At 36.8% G+C, this 13,347-nt stretch overlaps 2 protein-coding genes across 2 annotated transcripts; one reads left to right on the top strand and one right to left on the bottom strand.

The window, feature by feature from the left end:
• Nucleotides 1–313: 313 nt before the first annotated feature.
• On the bottom strand, nucleotides 314–1,057 carry LOC147504011 (uncharacterized). Its single transcript, XM_086605040.1, has 2 exons — nucleotides 851–1,057; nucleotides 314–661 (listed from the first exon to the last, which is right to left on the bottom strand). Exons 1-2 carry the CDS (start codon nucleotides 1,055–1,057, stop codon nucleotides 314–316), a joined length of 555 nt encoding a protein of 184 aa, XP_086461166.1.
• A 7,443-nt stretch (nucleotides 1,058–8,500) lies between these two features.
• Nucleotides 8,501–10,063, top strand: LOC147504010 (beta-1,2-N-acetylglucosaminyltransferase II). The gene has a single exon (XM_086557122.1). It carries the CDS (start codon nucleotides 8,669–8,671, stop codon nucleotides 9,950–9,952), a length of 1,284 nt encoding a protein of 427 aa, XP_086413248.1. The 5' UTR covers nucleotides 8,501–8,668; the 3' UTR covers nucleotides 9,953–10,063.
• The last annotated feature ends 3,284 nt before the right edge of the window (nucleotides 10,064–13,347 follow it).

Below are 13,347 nucleotides of genomic sequence, written 5' to 3'. Positions count from 1 at the left end.
TGAATATAACATCATTGCATTATGAATTTGAAACTTTTTATTGAATTGAATATTCTTGCTACATAGCTCATTACTCAATAAAATTGAAAAAAATACATTATTAATAAAATACCTTCAGATTATTGACATTCTGAGGTTTTGGTAATAACTCCCCATCATCATTCTTCAAATAATATGCCCCACTTATTCTAACCTTATGTATAATGTAAGGTCCTTCCCAGTTTGTTGATAACTTTCCAGCTCCCTTCTCTTTTGTCACTTGAGTGACTTCTTTCAATACCAGGTCACCTTCGTAGAAACTTCTTCCTTTAACCTATTTATTGAATGCTTTTCTGAGTTGTCTGTGGTAACAACCAAGCTTTATTCTTGCTTGCTCTCTCTTTTCTTCCAAGTTTAGGATATCTACATGCATCCCTTGGTCATTCAACCCATATTTGAAAAGCATTGTTCTAGATGTCGAAACCACCATCTCAGCTGGAGTAATTGCTTCCATACCATAAGCCAAAGTAAATGGCAATTCTCCTGTAGCTACTATTGGAGTTGTTTGGTATGCCCATAGTACACTGTTCAACTCATCGACCCATAATCCTTTTTTGTCGTCTAGTTTCTTTTTGATATTATCCATAATAATCTTATTTGTCGCTTCAGCTTGCCCATTTCCCTGAGCATAATAAGGTGTCGATGTGAAGTGTTTAATAATCTTATATGATTTTAGAAAATCTCTCACCTTGTCTCCAATGAATTGAGGACCATTATCTTATATGATTGCATATGGTAGACTGTATCGACATACTACTCTTTCAAACAGAAAACTGATAATATCTTGTTCTTTGATATGTTGCAAAGCTACCCATTTAGTAAAGTAATCAGTCACAGCAAGCATAAACCTTTTCTTACCTCTCCCAGGTATTAGAGGTCCAACAATGTCCATCCCCCATAAAGCAAATGGCCATGGGTTCGACACACAGTGCAATTCCTCTGCTGGAACATGAATTGCATGTCCATGCTTCTGACACTGGATACACTTCTTTGCATATCGAATACAATCCCTTTGCATTTATGGCCAGAAGTATCCTTGCCTCGCTATCTTGTTTGCCAATGATCTCCCTACTGAATGATTTCCACACTCCCCTTCATGCATCTCCATAATAATTTGACTAGCCTCGGCCGTCGATATACATTTCAAATGCGGTCCCCTAGGATTTTTTCTATATAATTCATCCTCAATCAGCAGATATCTTTCAGCTTCGGATTTTACTCTTCGAGCGTCATTTTTATCCTTTGGTAACTCCCCTTTAGACAAAAATAAAACACAGCTGCTTAACCATGATGCTCCCAGCGTATCTACTTCCATAACTTCTAGATGCTTTGTATTGATACTTGGATTCTACTGAACACCAACATGCAACATACGTCCCTCTGTATTTTCCAGCATAGCCACGACATATGCCAAAGCATCTGCATGTCGATTTTCTCCTCGATCAAGGTGCTAAAATCTTATTCTGCTGAAATTTGTGAGCTTCAATCTAACGAAGTTCAAATAATCAATCATATTGTCGTATTTAGCTGAATATCCTCCATTGATTTGGCTAGCCACTAATTGAGAATCACTGAATACATACAATTCTTTGACATTTAGCGATTTAGCCATTTCCAATCCTGTAATCAATGCCTCATATTCTGCTTCATTATTGGATGCGTGAAACCCCAGAGTAACTGCGGATTCCAACCTTTGATTTTCTGGTGTTATCAGAACAGCACCAATACCACATCCCTTTTGTCCTGATGATCCATCGACAAAAAGTCTCTAACCATTTGTACCAGCCCATGGATCATCTTCATCCATCCCATCATCATGTTCTTGCAAATTTAAGCCACTATCTTCTTCAATCTTCCAATCTTCATCTTCAGCAGGAAAATCTGCTAAAAAATCCGCCAATACCTGGCTCTTCTCTGAAACCCTAGTCCGATATTCAATTCCAAACTCATCAATAAGTACTGACTACTTCGTCATTCTTCCTGACTTGGCTATTTTGGCTAAAGTTTGCTTTAACAGAAGAATCGTCATGACAATGACTGAGTGAGATTGAAAATAAGGTTTCAACCTTTGAGTAGAATGAAAGAGAGTTAATGCATATTTTTCTAACATCGAATATCGAGTTTCAGCCTCAAGCATGGTCTTAGATTGAAACTAAACAGGTCGCTCAGCCCCATTTTCCACTTTTACCAATACTGAACTAATAACAAAATCCAATACTGCTAAATATAAAAATAAAGTATCACCTCCCTCTGGCTTTATCAAAGTTGACACTTCTTGGAGATACTTCTTTAAATCTGAAAAAGCCCCTTCACATTCTTCCTCCCATATGAACTTTGTATTCTTCTTCAGTAACTTGAATAAGGGTTTGCATCGATCGGAAGTTCTTGGTATGAACCTATTCAAAGCTACAATTCGTCCTGTCAGCTTTTGTATATGCTTCCTAGTGCTTGGAGAAGGTATCTGCTGAATAACTCGAATTTGGTCTGGGTTCACATCTATACCTCTCTTTGTGACTATATACCCTATAAATTTTCCTGAACTGACCCCAAAAGTATATTTCTCGTGGTTGAGCTTCATATTGAAATGTCTGAATATTTGAAACACCGTATCGAGGTCTTTAACATGATCTTCTGCTTTTTTCGATTTTATCACCATATCATCAATATAGACTTCAACAATCTATTTGATCAAATGTCTAAACATTTTCTCGACCAACCTCTAATACGTTGCTCCAGCATTTTTGAGACCAAATGGCATTCGAATAAAATAGTAAAGACCTCATCCCATAACGAACGCTATTTTCAACTGGTCCAATACTACAATTATAACTTGAAAATATCTTGAATGCCCATCACAAAAACTCAGCAATTCGAAACCAGTTGTTCGATCGACCAATTCATCAATTTTTGGCATCGGATAGTATTCTTTGGGACACTCTTTGTTAACATCAGTGAAATCCACACATATTCTAACCTTTCCATTCTTCTTTGGGACAACAACAATATTTGCTACTCATTCTAAGTTATCGATTTCTTTGATGATTCCACAGTCCAGCATCTTCTGTATTTCATTTTGTACCGCATCTGCGTATATCGGTCTGACCCTCCTATGCTTCTGATGCACTGGAACTGCTCCTTCTCGCATATTCAACTTATGAGAACATATCAGAGGATCAATACCCGTTTCACGATAATTTTTGATGTCAGGAAGAGGAACAATGATGAGGGGGTTCCCTTCTTTATCAGCCCCAGTTCGGGCATTGATTTCTTCATCGGCCCCTTCTAAAAGTTTGAGTACTCTTTTTGTGAGTTCCCACGAGCTTTATCAAAATGAGGAAGAAGAACTGAAAAGATACAGAGAGGTTGGGGTCAGATTGGGATTCCGATATATACATATCGACAATAAATCAAAAGGAGGGTATACCTGTAGAGTTAAAGACTTGATATTTCAGAGGAGGATTTGCTTGAGTATCGGCACTTTCCCAATCACCCATGACTATGATAGGATACTTGGTCCATTCCTTGTCGCTCTTACGATTTTGACGAAGGATACCCTTAATGTCTTTATGGGTTTGTTTTTTGGGATAAAAATATCTGATGTGTTTTTCACAAAATCTATAATGCTTAAAGATGTCGATTAGTCTGATTCTGTCGGCTTCATATTTTTATGGGGAGAGGTTATTGTAATAATTACATACAAACATTAACCTCCAGAAGTTACCCATACCCTGACCAGGGGAAATGTTCAAATGGTTTAACACTTCACAATCGAGATTGGTTAAAGGAAATCTCAATCCAGGGACAATTTGTCCAACAGTAACAATAATACCTTGTCTGGTACCACTTTGACATTTGGTAAAGCTCCGAGTACCAGCATAGTGTTGGAGATAAAGAGATGAGGGAATTTGATAGGCAGCCTGAACTAAAGCTAGATTAGGTCATTTGATGAAAAAAAAGGCTAAGTCCATGTTTCCATTGACTTTAATCTTCAACAGTATCGCGCTTAGATTCCGAGGCAGTGGTCTCAAATGGATAACAGGGAATTCATTCTACAACAAAAGATAAATCCCAAGAAGTCTGAGGTCGATAGGGTTTAGTAGAAGTTGAGGGACAATGATGGCTACGGAGTCTATCGTCAGAATGGGTATCTTCACTGTTGATGCTAACATCAGAAATGGTGTAGTCTTCACTCGCCATTGAAGTGACTATACACAAAGAGGGGATGACAAAGGTATTTTTAGTATCATAAATTTAATATATATAGCATCTTATCAGTAATATAGGTTTTAAGGTATCAAAGTTTTGATATAAGGTTGGCACATCGGAAATATCGATATGCGGTTTTGTCAATCGATATATCCGATATGACAAACAATATGAAGAAAGGTATATAAGCAAATCATTTTACGTGTGTAAAGATGCAAACTTTTAGGTATTTTAAAGAATTATATAGTATTAAAGAACGATATGTCACACAAACATGCACAAGTACATAGTAGTTTAGTATCAAAAATTGTCGAATCCCTAAATTTTTGTTTTAAGTTGATTCACGAATTATATAATAATGCGAGTTTTTGTTTAGACTAACGATTGAAGTACAGAAAGCAAGTGACATATCTTGCAACGTATGAATGTAATGCTTGGTTTCTGGAAAGTTGAACGATCAAGACGAAGGAAGAAGTTTCGCGGTTTTGGCTTTCTTCGGTAGCGTATAGAAGAAACCTTGAAAGATGAGGGAAAAAGAAATAGTTTGTTTTCAAATTTTATATTCAAAAATATGGATCGGGTTTTAGGCCCAGGTGTAACCGCTTCTTGAAAAATTGAAATTCGAAGCTAAATTTCAAATTTTTGAGAGGGGGCGATGTAGTGGCAAAATATCGTGCCCTTAAGTATTTTAACTGATATTTTAAAACTCGAGATATTGACATAAAGGTCAATATCTCGATATATTTTGTGGTGATTTCAAACATTTGCAGGTATTGAGCAGGAAAAGGAGGAAGACAAGAGACATGTGTCATAAGTTGATTGGGCCAAAGCTAATTGAGGGCACTATATAAAGACCGGATGAAGAAGAAAGAGATTCATTGGACATACTGGCTTTTTCTATTTCTCACATGTAAACAGAGAAAGAAAGTGTGAACAGTGGAATCCGCCATTAATGAATAAGAAAAGCTTAATTGATTATGCAGTTCTTTCATGTCTTCTCAATGCCCTTTTCGTAAAATGACTAACTGATTTTGAACTACACCCCTCTTCCTCATCTCCATGGATATCCTTTACAACCAGACTCGGACTTCCCTTCTTCATCTCTTGATTCTCCTTCAGTAAGATATCATTTTGCTTTTCCACTTCCCTTAACCTTTTCAAGATTTCTTGAAGTGAAGCTTCACCTTCAATATTCTCCTCCTTGTATCGCCTACTTACCGAAGCTATTGTATTCCTTGTTTGTGACTAATTATCATTATCCACTCGTTTGTTATTTGCTTTCTTCTTTGGAGCCATTATGATTCAAGTCTCACCTTTCTACTAAACTTCTGTCATTCTTCTTTCACTCAAACTCATAACCAACTTATGGATTCAAAAATGAAGAAAAAGAAAACTTTAAATTTTCTTGGTCTTGATCCCCACAGACGGCGCCAATGTGATGTCCAAGAACACCTTTACTTGATTGTTCTAAGATCACACAGATTTAGTAATGGTTTGAATGAATGAATAAGATGAACAAAGGTTTTTATTGATTAGTAATAGAAACTTTACAATTGCTCTCGTTCTCTCTTTCTCTCTCCTATTTTAATGATTTTAGAATGATTGAATGAATCTATTTCTTCTTCATATGGTCTTTATATAGTGTCCTCAATTAGCTTTGGCCCAATCAATTTATGACACGTGTCCCTTGTCTTCTTCTTTCTTTTCCCGCTCAATACCTGCAAATGTTTAAAATCACCACGAAATATACAGAGATATACCACGAAATATACTTGCAATATCTCGAGTTTTAAAATATCAATCAAAATACTTAAGGGCACAATATTTGCCCACTACAATTGGGGTGTACAATTTTATATTTTTGGTACCATTAAACAATAATTTTAGAGTATTAATATTCCCCTTGTTACGTCTATAAACTCACCCAGCTTAAAAAACTATATTATCTATTATACCCCTCTATTCTTCTACCTCTCCCATTAGCATAAGTTCACCACCGCCTTCTTGAAAGTTAAAACTCTCTAATTGGATAAACTGGCCACTCAAATATCCACTTAGTCTCTTTTACATACATTTATTCTAATTTATACCTAATGATAGCAATTGAATCAACAATAGATTGTTCTGACTAACACTGGTAATAAATCGTACGAGGTGTTCTGCAATCGGTCATCTTTATATAGATGTAAGAATCTTGTTCAAATTTAGGTTTGAGATAGTCCAATTTGAACAATATTTTACAATTATTTTAGTATAAAAGCTAATGAAAAGCAAACACCTTTTAACCTTTAAGTATAGCAATTGAATTATGACAATCTCAAATGTGTTCATAATAATATTCGTAAAGTTTCATTTTGCTCCTACTACAAAAAAAATTTGTGTAATGATCGAGACTATTTAATTCGTACAATTATGCAAAAATTAATAATATGTATTTTGTTTTTCTTCCACCCATCACTTTTGGGTCGTATTTGCGTGCGTATGTTAATTAACTTGTTCTTTTTTTTCGATAATTTTTTTTAATTAACTTGGCTTAGATGCATGATGTAAGTTGATTAAGTTGTGGTCACGAAAAAATTCTTATATATATGGTCATTGAATCAAATCTTAGATTTTGTGTGTTTGACTATTACTTAGAATTTTTAGTATTTGGTCATGCTATTAATAGTAATATTTGTGTTTGGTTCACAAGTAAGTCACGTGTATAGCATGCGCATGACATTTTAGCCATTTTTAGAAAATTATAGATGGAACAAGACGGTCAACTCAAAGTCAACACAATCAACCGACAATTTTGGCCTAAACACAAATAAACAATCAATTGGTGACCAATTGCAAATTATCCAATTAAAAAGTGGCCCAAAAGCTAAATAGCCCAAAAATTAGTATATAGTGTTGAAACCACCACAACTTTGTAGGTCTTGGTGTACTTGGAGGGAACATAAGGGCCGCGGTATTGGCACCCCCATAAATGGGACTAGCACCCATTTGACCAATTCAACGGTACTAGCACCCTACCATTAAATACACAAAAAACACTAACAGCAAACACCTACCGCGGGATCGCACAATCCACGACATCGGATTGCCGCGAGATCCCATATCCCACGGAAGGTGGTTGCCGTGGGTCTTTTATTTATTTATTTATTTTTAATAGCTATCATAAAAAAAATAAAAAATAATAAATAATAAATAAAATAAAAAAAAAAAATAGTTGTCGCGAGATGATTTTGTTTACTAAAATGGAGTCTTTGCTTGTGTTAATTATCAAAACTCTTCTTCATTAGTTTGATCACAAAATTTTCTTATAATATATGAAAATATTTGCCGGGAGATAGCAAAATTATGGCTCGATTATATATATTTTTTTTTGTCATGGTTTTGGTGTTGTTTTTGGAGTATATAAAAAAAAAAAAAAAAAAAGAAGAAAATGAGGTATTCATATGTCGTGTGTGTTCAATACGCAAAATTTGAAGAAAAAAAAAACAAAAAACACAAAAAAAATATGCCGCAGCAACTGCCAGTCGTGGGATATGCGATCTCGCGGCAACCCAATGTCGTAGACTGTGCGATCTAGCGGCAGTCGCCTGCCGTGGGATATGAGATCTCGCAGCAACTACCTGCCGTAGAACTATGGGCATGTGGAGTGTAAAAAAACATATAAGAAATAACCATTATTGTTTTACTTTTTGTCAAAAGAGTGCTAGTCCCATTTATCGGGGTACCAATTCCGCGGCCAGAACATAAAGAGGGAAAGAAGTCAGTAAAAACCGCTTTTGGTATTTTAACATCCTAAAGTTTATAAAAAAAACTTCTGACCGAAGTAAAGTGGTAAACTGGTGGTTTTGGTACAGTTATTAAGTCAACGTCCATTTATTTAATTTTTCGTAAAATTAACAGAATTTAATGACCAAGGAAGTGGGGGATCTTGAGCTTCCTGAAATTTAATGGTGTTGATGTTGTCACCATCGAGCAAAAAGTGACCACGTAACAACTCTTCCAGCTGCAACTTAAAATTTTCAACATACGGCCGATATATATTGAAAAAAATCGAAATCCGATACATATCAGACGATATCGATTTCCTGGCAACAAATTGCAAACGGTTACCCATCACAAAAGCAGGTCGGGGCGCCAAACTTGACTAATAATAATAAAATAATAAGATTCCCTTCCTTGTACGCCTGCCCTGATATGATATGGGGGACCCACAACAAAACCAAAGTCTTTGCAATATCCTCAACCTCATTTTTATAAGAATTAAAAGTAGACTTGCCAGTAACCCCAACTCTCTGAAGCCATGGATATGTTACAAGGTTTTTAACTCATACCCTTTCACTTGTTTCCTCTAATTTCAATTGTGTTAGCCCCAGTCAGTGTTCAGATCTTACCATAGAGCTGAGATATTTAGAATACAGTATTCATGGCATTTTATAAAAAATCCCGTGTTAAAGATCCGTCATGCTGTCGTCTCGTGCCATTAATTTTTGTACTTGTATTTGCTGTTATTTTAATTGTTTTTCTACTCACTACAGATTCAGTTTTATACACTGTGCCCTCGTCTTTAGATGATGCATCTGTTTCTACTAGTTTAGAGGTTAAATTACCTAAACAGAATGAATTGTCAATGATGCTTGAAAAAAACAACTTATTGCCCCCAAGGAATGTAGATCTTTTCCCTAAGTTAGCTAAGGACCATATAACTATTGTTCTTTATGTTCATAACCGGCCGCAGTATGTTAGAGTTGTGATTCAGAGTTTATCTATGGTAAGGGGGATCGACGAGACGTTACTGATAGTTAGCCATGATGGGTACTTTGAAGAAATGAATAAGATTATAGAGGGTATTCGTTTTTGTCAAGTGAAGCAAATCTTTGCTCCTTATTCACCGCACTTGTTTCGTGATACGTATCCTGGAGTTTCTCCAGGAGACTGCAAGAACAAAGATGATGCGGTGAAGAGTAAGTGTAGAGGGAATCCTGATCAGTATGGTAATCACCGGTCTCCGAAAATTGTTTCGTTGAAGCATCACTGGTGGTGGATGATGAATACGGTGTGGGATAGCTTGAAGGAAACTAGGGAGCACAGGGGTCATATTTTATTCATTGAGGAGGATCATTTTATATTTCCAAATGCATATCGGAACATCCAGCTATTAGCAGGATTGAAACCTAAGAAATGCCCAGATTGCTATGCTGTAAACTTGGCACCATCTGATGTGAAGTCTAAGGGAGAAGGGTGGGATTGTTTGATTGCAGAGAAGATTGGCAATGTAGGTTATGCTTTTAACAGGACTGTTTGGAAGAAGATCCACTCCAAGGCGAGAGACTTTTGCTTCTTTGATGAGTACAACTGGGATATAACAATGTGGGCTACCGTTTATCCCTCCTTTGGTGATACAGTTTATACACTAAGGGGGCCTAGAACAAGTGCAGCTCATTTCGGAAAATGTGGTTTGCATCAGGGGCAAGGAGATAAAGGTGCATGCATCGATAATGGTGCCGTGAGCTTTGAAGTAGAAGATGTAGATAAGGTTGCCAATATCAAACCGCAGTGGGATGTGCATGTCATCAAGCATCAATCGGGGTATCAAGCTGGGTTTAAGGGTTGGGGGGGATGGGGGGATGACAGAGACCGGCAGTTGTGTTTAGATTTTGCACGAATGTATCACATCAAAGAGACCATATCACCTGATCTGAAGGTTTGAAATGTTTTTGTTCTTAGATTATCAACATTGTTGTATCAGTAAGTACAGAGTTTTTTGTTGTGCCGGATTGTGCATAATTGAGAAGATAATATAGGCTTACGTTATTAGTTCCTCCTGTCCTTTTTTAGAGTTGTTTTATATTAGTTCATCACCGTCATCCAAATTTGTTCTGTTTGTGAATATAGATTGTTTCCGTCCTTTTTATAGCCATCGGAGAATTCTTATTTTTCAGATAGAGTATGCTTTACTGAGCCAAAGCTTATATAGTTTATATATGATCTTTTAGCTCACTTAGATACTTTTTACCCTTTGAGAACATTTTTTTTTTTCTGAAGAAAATAACTTCTAAATAGCTTATTTATTATCGTAGTTGGGAACCTTGTGTTACTGTGGCTTTTCATGCCCTTGTTTGTTTGTTGGACGAATGCCACTTATTCACTTTTACCTGTTAGAGACAATGGACATTCACAAGCATTTTTACCATCACCATCTGTGAGCATTTTAACTATTTTCGTATGATTATCCAAAATAGGGCATTGTATTATATTTAGAAGGGCATTCATAAAAACACGAGCGCATAAACTTCGAAACATTCAAGCTTCTGAGATTGAAGTGTCGTCCAAGATCTTGTTTCTATGGTGATAAGTGATCACGCACCATAGGTAGTTATTTGCACCAATACGCCCTTCCTAGTTGATCAGCAATTTGTAAAAGATGGATTTGTAAAATTGGCGATCCACGCAAAATATATAACTGGAGAACAAGGGTGGTGGACCAAAAAAGTGTCTCAATCTTATGGATGCCGTATGTGGAATGGCATCTTGAGTGCTCTTCCTTGGTTTATATGGAATTACTTGCAATGTGGGCAGTGGTAGCCAGGTCCGCTTCGGGATGAATTATTGGAAGGGCGACACCTCATTGTATGAAAGATTACCACTGGTTTTTCAGGCTTCTACTCAAAGAAACTGCCTTATCTCTGAAATTTGCACTTAGGGAAGGGGAGAGAATCAAATGGAATCTTCATCTTAGACCAAGTAATGACTGGGAGTTGGGTTGAACCGGTTGATATTGTGGTCTTGCTAACCTCCTGGAGAGCGTATCTCTTAGCAATGGAAATGATTTTCAGAGCTGTAAGTGGTCTAAAAGAGATCGACTGTTACTGCTGACAGACAATCTCTCATCTTTTTTTGCATTGCGCCTTTGCACTGGAGTTGCTGGTGCGGAAACATTGTAGGAATTGGCTCAAGGCCTGGCCCAAGTCAAAAGGTAGCGGTTTTGGTGCAAGCTTATGGAACTTGATTCCCTATGCAACTGTCTGGGTAATATGGAAAGCAACGAACAACAAGATATAAGGTTTGAAGGTAACAACATCTCAATCAAAACAATACATCTCAATCTCTTTGCTCAAACATCTTAGCGCAGTGTTCCGTTACATAATTACTTAACCATTAGTAGATTACCGGAATTATTTTGTCAACACTCGTCTCAAACTAACAAATCCCTAATTCTCTGTAAATCCCTAATTCTCAATCCCTAATTTCTAGTTTCTACAACTTCAATCAAATCAAATCCCTAATTATCAATCAAATCCCAAATTCTCTATTTCTCAAATCAAACTTATCAATCAAATCCCTAATTCTCAATCAGTGACACCAATTTATCAATAAAATCCCTAATTCTCAATCCCAAATTCTCAATCAAAACAATACATCTCAATCTCTTTGCTCAAAGCAATATATCAGTCCCATCATGGGTTGAGGCGATATTCCATTTCTCAAACCACCGCCACTTTTAACTTTAACTTTAAGCCTACTTTATTTAATTCTTAACAAGCCCATGATCAATAATAGCCCACCTTTCTATATGTCCATATATTCCTGGTAAAATCCTGCAATGCAAACATTGTCAGTTCAGGAATGACGCACCTCATTAGGTCGTTATATCATCTTATTTTGATTGGTCGCTCGTGCTTTCTATATAAAAACACACCGTGATTCTGCATGTTGCCTAGGCTTGGCTATGGTTTCACGCTCGTGCTCTCTATCTCCAATATCTAAGTTTTTGTATCACTTTCATTGGGGGTTTACTTCTTTTCAGATACAGTGATTATGTTCTGCTCTGTAGCTGATTTTAACTTATAATGCACGACTTCTCGTGGAGTTTTCCCTGCTTGATTTGGGTTTCAAATCCTTTTGTGATTTGCCTCGAGTTTACTTGTAATGATGTCCGTCTTAATCTAGACTCTTCTCCGGCTTAAATGCGGGTTATGAGCTCAATGGGCAATGATGGTCTAAGGATAGAGGTTGCCATTTGGCGTTTTAGTTTCATAAAATGGAGATTATGGCTAGATTTTGGGGTTTTATGCATCTGAGATGGACTTGTATGTATGGGTAAGTGATGAGGTGGTGTTGATACCTCTTGATTGAAGGGATTGTGTTTGAATTTGGGGGCTGTATATAAGGTTATCGCCCGACTTTTCTTCACACTTCTTCAAACAGAGATTCTTCACTTCCTTAGTTACATGAGCCCTACCACAACCAAGGTTACATCTTCCACCAACCACCCAAATTCTTGAACTTCTATCTATGGAATTTGTTTGCCAAGATGAGGATGCCTTATAATGAACCACCAATGATAACCGGTTCGACAAAATGAAGAGTCTTTATGTAGGCCATAATAAGTCCACTCTCTTTGGTCGGTGTTCTAGATGGCGAATGAATATGACAACTATAAAATCAGCTCTCGAAAAAGCATGGTCTCCTTTCAAGATTGAAGACATGTGTGCGTACAAAGGGAAATATATCAAATTGGATGGAGTCTCGAAACAATCGCTTCACTTCACCTTGGATTGTTGCACGAGATATTTTTCAATGGATTTCTATGAAACCAATGACTTAAATTTCTCTAAGTTTTATGTGTGGATGCAGTTGCATAACTATCCCGATGTTTTTCTCGACAAGGAGATTATTGAGGGGAATTTGGTCGAAACTGGTTATTTTGATATGTCTGATCTTAAATTCCTAGAGTTGTATCCTAAGACGGAAACACAGCCTAATTGTGTCCGAGTTAAAGTGGTGCTGGATGTTCATGCACCAATTCCCCCTGGGTTTCTCATACCAGTATCCATAGATGGTGTTGACTGGATATCGTTTCTTTTTGAGTATCTCCCAGTTTTTTGTTTTAAGTGTGGCTTCATTGGACATAATTTTGCAACTTGTAAGGTAACTGAAGATACCCATGGTACTGATGTTCGAGTTTCTCCAGGTGGACAAAGGTTTCAATTTTACTCTTCCAAAACTCGCATGGTTCCAAAGCCATTTGGAGAGAGAAGTGTCTCTGGATTCTCATTGATGTTTAACCCTGATCTAAACAAACCTTTTCTTCCGATGATCAAA

This window comes from Coptis chinensis, chromosome 4, assembly GCF_015680905.1.
Source record: "Coptis chinensis isolate HL-2020 chromosome 4, ASM1568090v1, whole genome shotgun sequence".
NCBI classification, from domain to species: Eukaryota; Viridiplantae; Streptophyta; class Magnoliopsida; order Ranunculales; family Ranunculaceae; genus Coptis; species Coptis chinensis.
Note: the sequence above shows the minus strand (reverse complement) of the source record. Positions and strands in the feature narration are given on the sequence as shown.

Coding starts and splice junctions, on each gene's coding strand:
- LOC147504011 (XM_086605040.1), bottom strand. CDS start 1,057: ATGCAAAGGGATTGTATTCGATATGCAAAGAAGTGTATCCAGTGTCAG. Junction 662..850: donor CTGATTACTTTACTAAATGG/GTAGCTTTGCAA, acceptor TATTATGCTCAG/GGAAATGGGCAAGCTGAAGC.
- LOC147504010 (XM_086557122.1), top strand. CDS start 8,669: ATGGCATTTTATAAAAAATCCCGTGTTAAAGATCCGTCATGCTGTCGT.